The sequence below is a fragment of the Polyodon spathula genome, chromosome 45, assembly GCF_017654505.1.
Source record: "Polyodon spathula isolate WHYD16114869_AA chromosome 45, ASM1765450v1, whole genome shotgun sequence".
Classification (NCBI taxonomy): domain Eukaryota; kingdom Metazoa; phylum Chordata; class Actinopteri; order Acipenseriformes; family Polyodontidae; genus Polyodon; species Polyodon spathula.
The window spans coordinates 2172649-2183410 of record NC_054578.1 but is presented as its reverse complement, the minus strand read 5'-3'; the positions used below and the strand labels follow the sequence as shown (position 1 = coordinate 2183410).

General features: G+C 48.3%; 1 protein-coding gene across 1 annotated transcript in view; it reads right to left on the bottom strand.

Moving 5' to 3' along the window:
• Nucleotides 1–279: 279 nt before the first annotated feature.
• The window catches only part of LOC121305960 (branched-chain-amino-acid aminotransferase, cytosolic-like), a 12799-nt gene continuing 2316 nt past the window's right edge, over nt 280–10762 (bottom strand). The window contains exons 3-12 of the mRNA XM_041237678.1: nt 7468–7542; nt 6124–6324; nt 5716–5826; nt 4899–5018; nt 4255–4418; nt 3817–3959; nt 2671–2756; nt 2001–2141; nt 1791–1865; nt 280–1414 (exon numbers count right to left, since the gene is read on the bottom strand). Coding sequence (XP_041093612.1) covers nt 1373–1414; nt 1791–1865; nt 2001–2141; nt 2671–2756; nt 3817–3959; nt 4255–4418; nt 4899–5018; nt 5716–5826; nt 6124–6324; nt 7468–7542 — 1158 coding nt within the window. The 3' untranslated portion in view covers nt 280–1372. The remainder of the gene's footprint in view (nt 1415–1790; nt 1866–2000; nt 2142–2670; nt 2757–3816; nt 3960–4254; nt 4419–4898; nt 5019–5715; nt 5827–6123; nt 6325–7467; nt 7543–10762) is intronic.

The window sequence follows — 10762 nt, the reverse complement described above, 5'->3', positions numbered from 1 at the left end:
TTCTCTCCTACTGTTCTGTCTCTGTCTGTCTGTCTGCCTGTCTGTCTGTCTGCAGCTTTAATGAAACTAAACTTTTCAGAATGTAGTAAACTAACACAGACACCCAGAAGAAGGGATTATAGTGTAGCTTCAAACTGAACAGGATTGTAGGGCTCTGTGTGTGTGTGTGTGTGTGTGTGTGTGTGTGTCAGTGTGTCTGTCTGTCTGTCTGTCTGTCTGTCTGTCTGAAGGGATCACACATAAATAAAAACAAGTCAATAAGAAGGCGAGACGCTGAACTGCAGAGCAAATCCTTTTTATTTTTAAACAAAAGCAGCGCAAACAGAGCTCCCCCTACAACGACCCCCAACGGAAATAAACGAGGGACCGGCCAATTTATTAGGAACCCTTTACTAAGACCCCCAAATTCGCCCCTCCTGCAGAATTCTTCACAGAGAGAAACTGCACTTGGATTTATTTGCTCGATGCTCCTAAAAATATACAGTACTGTAGAACACAGTGACACACTGCAGAGACCCATTATATATAAGAGAGAGAGGAGGGGAGAGGGGAGAGAAGAGAGAGAGAGAGACAGAGCGCTCAAATAGCCGCTCCTCGCCAGCATTGCTCCTCGCCAGCAGGGGGCGATATTGAGAGACTCGCAGTGTTAACAGCCCTAGCAGGGGCGTAGCGTCTCTGCCTCATGTAACAGTCATTTAAAAACAGCTACAAACAACATGCAGACATCCATCCATCTGTCTGTCTGTCCATCCATTCAACTAATACAAACAGATCCATTTTTACTGTGATGTTTACAGTTCAACTGAATAAATGTCTATCTATAATATTCACAAAACAGGATATTAAGGCCAGAATAGAGATCTACAAACGCTGGTCTTAATAATATTGAAAACAGGGCCTAAATATTCAATACAGGGCCTTAATATTGTATACAGAGCCTTAACATTGAATACAGGACCATAATATTCAATACAGGACCATAATATTCAATACAGGACCATAATATTCAATACAGGACCTTAATATTCAATACAGGACCTTAATATTGAATTAGGCTCAAATCCTGGCCTCATACACTGGCCTTAGTACCAGGTTATTCTGTGGCTTAAATGTTATTTGTAGCTGTGAAGACTCCTTTAAAAATCCTATCGCTATTACAGTATAATAATAATAATAATAATAATAATAATAATAATAATAATAATATGAGCTAACCGCCTAGTAACATTCCCAGACTACACGAACCAATCACCACCCAGGAAGGAAGAAAAGAGGGAGGGGCATAGCTGAGACACGCCCCCCCACCCACACAGAATCCAGAGATATAGCTGCTGCTCCCTGATTGGCTGCTGGAGGGAGACTGTCGGACCAATCACACGACAAGGTGCGTCCATTCACTCTCCGCACGACCGTACTGTGAGAGAGAGAGAGGAGAGAGGAGAGAGAGGAAGAAAAGGAGAGGAAGAAATAAAATGAGAAAGAGGGAGAGAAAAAGAAACAATGAAAGAGAAAGCAAATTAATACAGTAGATTTTTAAACAACTACAGCTCCCAGCATGCCTCTGTGCTAGGTTGGGGTAGAGGCAAGGGATGCTGGGAGCTGTAGTTCTATTATACAGACAGATTTATGAATAAGACTCAGAAATACACAAATTACCAGCGCTATCAAGAAGTGGAAACGGGATTAAAAACTACAGCTCCCAGCAAGCCTCTGTCCTCGGGGGGGGGGGGGGGGGGGTGGAGGCGAGGGATTCTGGGAGCTGTAGTTCTTCAGTGCAGATTTCTACTTGCCTGGATATCTGTGAGCTGCTTGTGGAATCTCTTAGCCAGGTCGGGTCCATTCTCCATAGTGGGGATATGATAGTTCTGAACAGAGAGAGAGAGAGGAGTTCATAGTATTGAAGAACTGCAGCTCCCATGGTCCCTCACTACTGCCCCGAGTGCAGCGGCATGCTGGGAGCTGTAGTTTTTTGTCAGCGATGGCGTGTGCTGCCAGCTCACCTCTCCCTTGTAGAGCACTCTCTCCACGGGACAGACCACGCAGGCAGTACCGGCTCCAAAAACTTCCTTCACTCTCCCCTCCTTCAACGCTGAGAGGAAATCAGACATGACAACCCTGCGTTCAGAGACTGGAAACTCACCCTGAGAGAGAGAGGAGAGAGGGGAGAGGAGAGAGAGAGAAAGAGAAAGAGAGAGGAGAGAGAGAGAGGGAAGGAGAGGGGAGAGAGGAGAGAGAGAGAGAGGAGAGAGAGAGAGAGAGAGAGGAGAGAGAGAGAGAGAGAGAGAGAGAGAGGAGAGAGGAGAGAGAGAGAGAGGGAGGAGAGAGAAAGAGAGGGGAGGGGAGAGAAGAGACGAGAGGAGAGAGGGGAGCAGCGGGACAGGAAAGAGGAGAGGAGAGAGGAGAGTAAATACTATTAACAATTACAATAAGCAATGCATTGCACAAATAAGAATTCATCACAATATAGAGCTGTCTCTTTTAACGGAGGGGGTGAGGGGGGTCTGTGCTGCTACAGAACTAGCGCCCGCTCTCTCTGCTGTGCACAGACTACAAACCCAGAACTCAGGGCGGAACCCCAAAAAAACAGCAGCTCTCACTACTTCTGGAACTAATAATAATAATAATAATAATAATAATAATAGCAGCCTCGCTCTCTCTGGCGATTCTCACCCAGTCCCTGGCCAGGTCCAGCAGGCTCTGTCTGGTCACTCCTGGGAGAATCACACCATCCAGAGGAGGGGTCACCAGCTCCCTCACTGAAACATAGGGGGGGGGGGGTCAGTGCAGCACGTGGGGGACCCCCCTAATACATACAGAGAACACTGGAGAACAACGGGACCACAGTGTGCTGACTGTACCCTCAATAATATTCACTGGCAATGCAGACACACAGACTGACAGATATACAGACAAGACAAACAGACGAGACAGATAGATAGACAGGCAGACACACACACACACACACACAGATAGATGATAGATAGACAGACACACAGACAAATGGATAGACAGACTCACACGGATAGATGATAGACAGACAGATAGATAGACACACAGACAGACAAACAGACAGATCGATATAGACGGACAGACATGCAGACAGAAAGGGGCTCTGCAATGGCAATGCAATAATGGTTGTGTATTACACTGAGGGGCAATGGCAGCACAAGCATAGGGCAGCTGCAATGGGATGCCATTGGTAGAATGAGACCACAGTGTGCTAACTATCCCCTCAATGATCTTCAATGGCAATGCAGACACACAGGCAGGGGCTCTGCAATGGCAATGCAATAATGGTTGTGTATTACACTGAGGGGCAATGGCAGCACAAGCATAGGGCAGCTGCAATGGGATGCCACTGGTAGAATGAGACCACAGTGTGCTAACTATCCCCTCAATGATCTTCAATGGCAATGCAGACACACAGACAGGGGCTCTGCAATGGCAATGCAATAATGGTTGTGTATTACACTGAGGGGCAATGGCAGCACAAGCATAGGGCAGCTGCAATGGGATGCCATTGGTAGAATGAGACCACAGTGTGCTAACTATCCCCTCAATGATCTTCAATGGCAATGCAGACACACAGGCAGGGGCTCTGCAATGGCAATGCAATAATGGTTGTGTATTACACTGAGGAGCAATGGCTGCAGTATGATCCAGTCCTGCTTTCATGGGAGTTTAATAATAAGACACACCTGAGCTTGTTCGATAGACACAATGGGGGCTGATCAAGCTGGGAGCAGAGAAACCTGGACTGGATCACACTGCTGTGCAATAGGAGTCTGATTCCCAGCCCTGTCGCCCCACTCTCACCTCCATCCTTGTTATCCCAGTAGATGAACAGATTCATGGTGCCAACTTCGGTGATCTCGTGGTCCTCTCCGTACAGCCACAGGACTTGTTGACAGCCCAGTTTGGTGGCTTCATTCTGGACAAAGATGGTGGGACCGTAGTTTCTAAGAGAGACAGACAGAGAGACACACGATTCAGACAGACAGGCCCCCTGAGTTTCAATAGCCATAGTTTTATATATTTTACAGCAACGCCAAACACGATTCAGACACCCCCCTGAGTTTCAATAGCCATAGTTTAATATATTATAGAATCACTGCTAAGATCCCCAGTGTAGGAAACTGGATCCATTGTGGCTCTGACCCGGACTCAGCTGCCCATTGCAAGCTATACAAAACTTCGAGCCAAGATGGCCACCATAGTGCACAGTTTCCTAAGGCAGTGTTTTGACATACTGACCCTCCCATTTTGCAGTCCCCGACTCCGCCCCTCCAGGCGCGGACGAATCGGGGGTCGGCGAGCAGCGAGACAGGGTTAAACGCTCCAGTCGCGAAGTAGGGTCCCACGGGACCAATGATCACGTAGAGGAGAGCGTGGTTAGCCTTCGAGACCCCGAGGGATGGCTGAGAGACAGAGAGGAGAGGAGAGGAGAGGAGAGGAGAGAGAGGAGAGAGAGGACAGAAGAGAGGAAAGAGAGAGAGAGAGAGAGAGAGGAGAGACATTGAAGAGACATTCACACTGAAGACACAGAGAGCCTTCTAGTCGTGAGTCACTGAATTCACACTGAAGACACAGAGAGACTTCTAGTCGCGAGTCACTGAATTCACACTGAAGACACTGAGAGAGACTTCTAGTCGCGAGTCACTGAATTCACACTGAAGACACTGAGAGAGACTTCTAGTCGCGAGTCACTGAATTCACACTGAAGACACTGAGAGAGACTTCTAGTCGCGAGTCACTGAACTCACACTGAAGACACTGAGAGAGACTTAGTTAGGAAACTGGCTCCATTGTGGCTCTGACTCAGACTCGGCTCCCATTGCCAGCTATGGAGAAGTTTGAGCCAAGATAGCAGCGCCAGGTGGCAGTTTCCTGGGCCTCACCTCGGTGCCGATGAAGGTGGGTCGGATGTAGAGGCTGGCCTCGGTGGAGTGCGGGACCCAGTCCTGGTCCACTTCCACCAGCTTCCTGATGCACTCCAGCAGCTCGGCTTGATCGAATGCCTGAGAGAGAAAAAAAAACAACAGGCGTGATATGGAGCAGGAAACTGGCGCCATTGTGGCTCTGACCAGGACCCGGCTCCCATTGCAAAGTATTGGGAGCTTGAGCTAAGATGGCCGACACAGGGTCCTAGTTTCCTATCACTGCAGCCTTTCACAGCACCATCCTCAATTTAATTACAGGATAGGAAACTGGCTCCATTTTGGCTCTGACAAGGACTCAGCTCTCCACTGTGAGCTATGGAGGAGTCAGAGCCAAAATGGCGGCAGATGGGCACAGTTTCCTATCACTGCAGCCTTTCACAGCACCATCCTCAAGCTCATTACAGGATAGGAAACTGGCTCCATTTTGACTCTGACAAGGACTCAGTTCCCCCTTGTAAGCTATGGAGGAGACAGAGCCAAAATGGCGGAGGCTGGGCACAGTTTCCTATCCCTGCAGCTTTCCACAGCTCCATAATCAATCTCATTACAGGATAGGAAACTGGCTCCATTTTGGCTCTGACCAGGACGCAGCGCTCCATTGTGAGCTATGGAGGAGTCAGAGCCAAAATGGCGGCCTCAGGCCGCAGTTTCCTCTTACTGTAGTGACAGTTTGATAGGATTAGGACTCAGGTATGGGGCTGGGCTCCCATGGAGAGCGATGGGGGATTCAGAGCCGAGACGGCCGGCCGCGGGGCGCGGTTTCCCGGACACTCACAGGGAGGCAGGCTCTCTCGGCGGAGCGGTGCATCCTCTCCATATTCAACATGGGCCGAAAGAGACGGATCTTCCCATCAACCCCTCGGAACGCCTTCATCCCTTCAAACAACTGAGAGAGAGAGAGAGAGAGAGAGAGAGATTACATAGTGCCAGCAATGGAATGTTACTTTGATTGATAGACACACACACACACACACACACACACACACAGAGCCCCACAATCCTGTTCAGTTTGAAGCTACAATAGAATCCCTTCTTCTTGGTGTCTGTGTTAGTTTACTACATTCTGAAAAGAGATTAGTTTCATTAAAGCTGCAGACAGACAAACACACACACACTGACACACACACACCCCTCTCTCCTCTATGAAGCTGCAGTGTCAGAGTTGGGGTCCCATCTCTCTCACCTCTATTGAATAGTGCAGTGCTGATGCAGCAGGGTGCAGAGAGAGGTTCTGGAAAGGTTTGATATTGGGGTTCCCCCACCCTTTCTCGGCACTCCAGGACACCGTCAGCATGTGGTCCGAGAACTGCTTCCCGAAAACCAGCGATTTGGGGTCCGGTTTGGGGCGGGGGGTGAGGCAGCGATCCAGAACCAGCGAAGAGGCCTGAGAGAGGAGAGGAAACGGGGGGGGTGGTCAAGAAACTGGAGCCATTGGGGCTCCAAGCTGAAGCCGGAGTCCCCATTGTAATCTATGCAGAAACCGGTGTCATTGGGGCTCCATGCTGAAGCCGGAGCCCCCATTGTAATCTATGCAGAAACCGGTGCCATTGGGGCTCCATGCTGAAGCCGGAGCCCCCATTGTAATCTATGCAGAAACCGGTGCCATTGGGGCTCCATGCTGAAGCCGGAGCCCCCATTGTAATCTATGCAGAAACCGGTGCCATTGGGGCTCCAAGCTGAAGCCGGAGCCCCCATTGTAATCTATGAAGAAACCAGCACCATTGGGGCTCCAAGCTGAAGCCGGAGCCCCCATTGTAATCTATGAAGAAACCGGCACCATTGGGGCTCCAAGCTGAAGCCGGAGCCCCCATTGTAATCTATGAAGAAACCGGCACCATTGGGGCTCCAAGCTGAAGCCGGAGTCCCCATTGTAATCTATGAAGAAACCGGCACCATTGGGGCTCCAAGCTGAAGCCGGAGTCCCCATTGTAATCTATGAAGAAACCGGCACCATTGGGGCTCCAAGCTGAAGCCGGAGCCCCCATTGTAATCTATGAAGAAACTGGCACCATTGGGACTCCAAGCTGAAGCCGGAGTACCCATTGTAATCTATGCAGAAACCGGTGCCATTGGGGCTCCAAGCTGAAGCCGGAGTCCCCATTGTAATCTATAAAGAGACTGGAGCCAAGATGGTTGACACTGGATACAGTTTCCTGACAGATGAGGGCTGAGAATCAGACTCCTATTGCACAGCAGTGTGATCCAGTCCAGGTTTCACTACCAGCTTGATCAGCCCCCAGTGTGTCTAGCTAACAAGCTCAGGTGTGTCTGATTATTAAACTCCTAGTGAAAGCAGGACTGGATCACACTGCTGCGCAGCGGGAGTCTGATTATTAAACTCCTAGTGAAACCAGGACTGGATCACACTGCTGTGCAGCGGGAGTCTGATTATTAAACTCCTAGTGAAAGCAGGACTGGATCACACTGCTGCGCAGCGGGAGTCTGATTATTAAACTCCTAGTGAAAGCAGGACTGGATCACACTGCTGCGCAGCGGGAGTCTGATTCCCAGCCCTGCAGATTCTTACCTTGAACGAGGAACTGACGTAACGCCAGGACCCCTGGAAGAGAGACTGAGACGCACATAGCTGTCTGTGGAGTGCCTGTTGAAAAAAAAACAAAAAAAAACAAACAAGAGAATTAAAAGGGTGAAATTATATTAAATATGAAACACAGACAGTTACAGACAGACACAGAGCACCACAATCCTGTTCAGTTTGAAGCTACAGTATAACCCCATCTTCTTGGTGTCTGTGTTAGTTTACTACATTCTGAAAAGAGTTTAGTTTCATTAAAGCTGCAGACAGACACACAGACACACAGACACACACACACACACACACACACACACACACACACACACACACAGTTTCCGAATGTCACTTGTCACTCTCAGTCTTGTATAACTGGCTCAAAACATCAGTGTTTCCACAACAAGACTGTGCTGAGGGCAGCGCTCCTTTAAAGGGAGGGGCCAGTGATCCTGTTAATAAAGCTAATAAGAGGTGAGAGAATGGATTTTAAAGATGGTCAGCGCTCCTTTAAAGGGAGGGGTCAGTGATCCTGTTAATAAAGCTAATAAGAGGTGAGAGAATGGATTTTAAAGATGGTCAGCGCTCCTTTAAAGGGAGGGGCCAGTGATCCTGTTAATAAAGCTAATAAGAGGTGAGAGAATGGATTTTAAAGATGGTCAGCGCTCCTTTAAAGGGAGGGGCCAGTGATCCTGTTAATAAAGCTAATAAGAGGTGAGAGAATGGATTTTAAAGATGGTCAGCGCTCCTTTAAAGGGAGGGGCCAGTGATCCTGTTAATAAAGCTAATAAGAGGTGAGAGAATGGATTTTAAAGATGGTCAGCGCTCCTTTAAAGGGAGGGGCCAGTGATCCTGTTAATAAAGCTAATAAGAGGTGAGAGAATGGATTTTAAAGATGGTCAGCGCTCCTTTAAAGGGAGGGGCCAGTGATCCTGTTAATAAAGCTAATAAGAGGTGAGAGAATGGATTTTAAAGATGGTCAGCGTTCCTTTAAAGAGAGGGGCCAGTGATCCTGTTAATAAAGCCAATATGTACCGCTCCTCCACACTGTAGATGCGTACAGGAGCCCTGAAGGGACAAATTAACATTGAGACCAGCAACCCAATTAAAAGCGTGATCCCTTGATTGAAATCCTAACGCTGGCGTTGTACCCCTAACAACACTGCAAGACATGAAAGCAGTACGGACTTTTTTAAAAGCTACGCTATCAATCTGATTACATTATCGACCCGGGACTCTTTAAGATTTCCCGCGGCTGTGTTTTTGAAGCGTTCCCAATTCTGAGGGGCAAGCCGTGGACCAGGCAGCTCCGTCCCGCACTGTGCCTCATTATCGGAGTCTTCATTTCGGTTCAAAGTCTGAACATTTGCTCAGCGTTTCTTGAGAAGGACCCAGACTGGCTTTCCTATTGGCTGAGCACCTGAGAGCCAATCGCAGCCTCACTGGGTCACAAACAAGAGCTGCGGACTTTGAACAAGAAGAGAGAGAGAGAGAGGGAAGAGGAGAGAGAGAAGAGAGAAGACAGGAGTCAGGGGAGAGAGGAGAGGGGAGAGGGTAGAGGAGAGAGAGAGAGAGAAGGGAGAGAAGAAAGAAGAGAGGAGAGAGAAGAGAGTGAAGAGAGAAGACAGGAGAGAGGGGAGAGAGGAGAGGGGAGAGAGAGAAGAGAGGAGAGGGAAGAGAAGAAAGGGGAGAGAGGAGAGAGAAGAGGAGAGAGAAGAGAGAAGAGAGGAGAGAGAGAGAGAGAGAGAGGAGAGGGGAGATAGAGAAGAGAGGAGAGGGAAGAGGAGAAAGGGGAGAGGGTAGAGGAGAGAGAAGAGAGAGGGGAGAGAAGAGAGAAGAGAGAAGAGAGAAGAGAATGAAGAGAGAAGAGAGAAGAGAGAGAGGGGAGAGAAGAGAAGAGAGAAGAGAGGGGAGAGGGGAGAGGAGAGAATGTGGAAAGGAGAGGAGAGAGAGGAGAAGAGAGAGACGGGGAGAAGAGAGGGAAGAGAGATTTGAAAAGGCAGAGAGGAGAGAGGAGAAAGGACAGAGAGGAGTGAGAAGGAATGAAAATATTTTTATTCTGTTTTCTTTTGACTGTTTTTTCTTTTACAGAGAAACGCTTAAAAATTAACAGAAAACTGAAGAGCTGGCGCCCAGGAGCTTGCATACGGAGAGCCACAGAAGAAACCGAGGAAGAGGAGGGAAGACATCCACACACAGAGGTACCCTGCCACCGCCCCCTGCAGGAGAGGAGACGCAGTGCAGAATCAGGAACCGGTCTGTGCAACAGGAGTCTCGTTTCCATCGCTGTGGATCTCTGCATTACTAGACTGTATTGATCTCTGTATTATAATGCATTGATCTTTGTATTAGACTGTATTGATCTCTGTATTATAATGCATTGATCTTTGTATTAGACTGTATTGATCTCTGTATTAGTGTATTGATCTCTGTGTTATATTGTATTGATCTCTTGTATTGACGCTCTCTCGCAGGAAATCTACAAGGATGGGAATCAGACTCCCGCTGCACAGCAGTGTGATCCAGTCCTGCTTTCACTAGGAGTTTAATAATCAGACACACCTGAGCTTGTTCGCTAGACACACTGGGGGCTGATCAAGCTGGGAGCAGAGAAACCTGGACTGGATCACACTGCTGTGCAATAGGAGTCTGATTCCCAGCCCTGTGGATCTCACAGTGAAACCTGGACTGGATCACACTGCTGTGCAATAGGAGTCTGATTCCCAGCCCTGATCAATAAGCACACTGATTTCCCAAGTTTCTGATCCAGTGCAGTTCTGGGTGACGAAGGCATTAAAACGTTTCTCTGCTAACTTGACTTTCCCTCTCAGTCTCTTCTGGTTTGGAGTTTCTGATCCAGTGCAGTTCTGGGTGACGAAGGCATTAAAACGTTTCTCTGCTAACTTGACTTTCTCTCTCAGTCTCTTCTGGTTTGGAGTTTCTGATCCAGTGCAGTTCTGGGTGACGAAGGCATTAAAACGTTTCTCTGCTAACTTGACTTTCTCTCTCAGTCTCTTCTGGTTTGGAGTTTCTGATCCAGTGCAGTTCTGGGTGACGAAGGCATTAAAACGTTTCTCTGCTAACTTGACTTTCTCTCTCAGTCTCTTCTGGTTTGGAGTTTCTGATCCAGTGCAGTTCTGGGTGACGAAGGCATTAAAACGTTTCTCTGCTAACTTGACTTTCTCTCTCAGTCTCTTCTGGTTTGGAGTTTCTGATCCAGTGCAGTTCTGGGTGACGAAGGCATTAAAACGTTTCTCTGCTAACTTGACTTTCTCTCTCAGTCTCTTCTGGT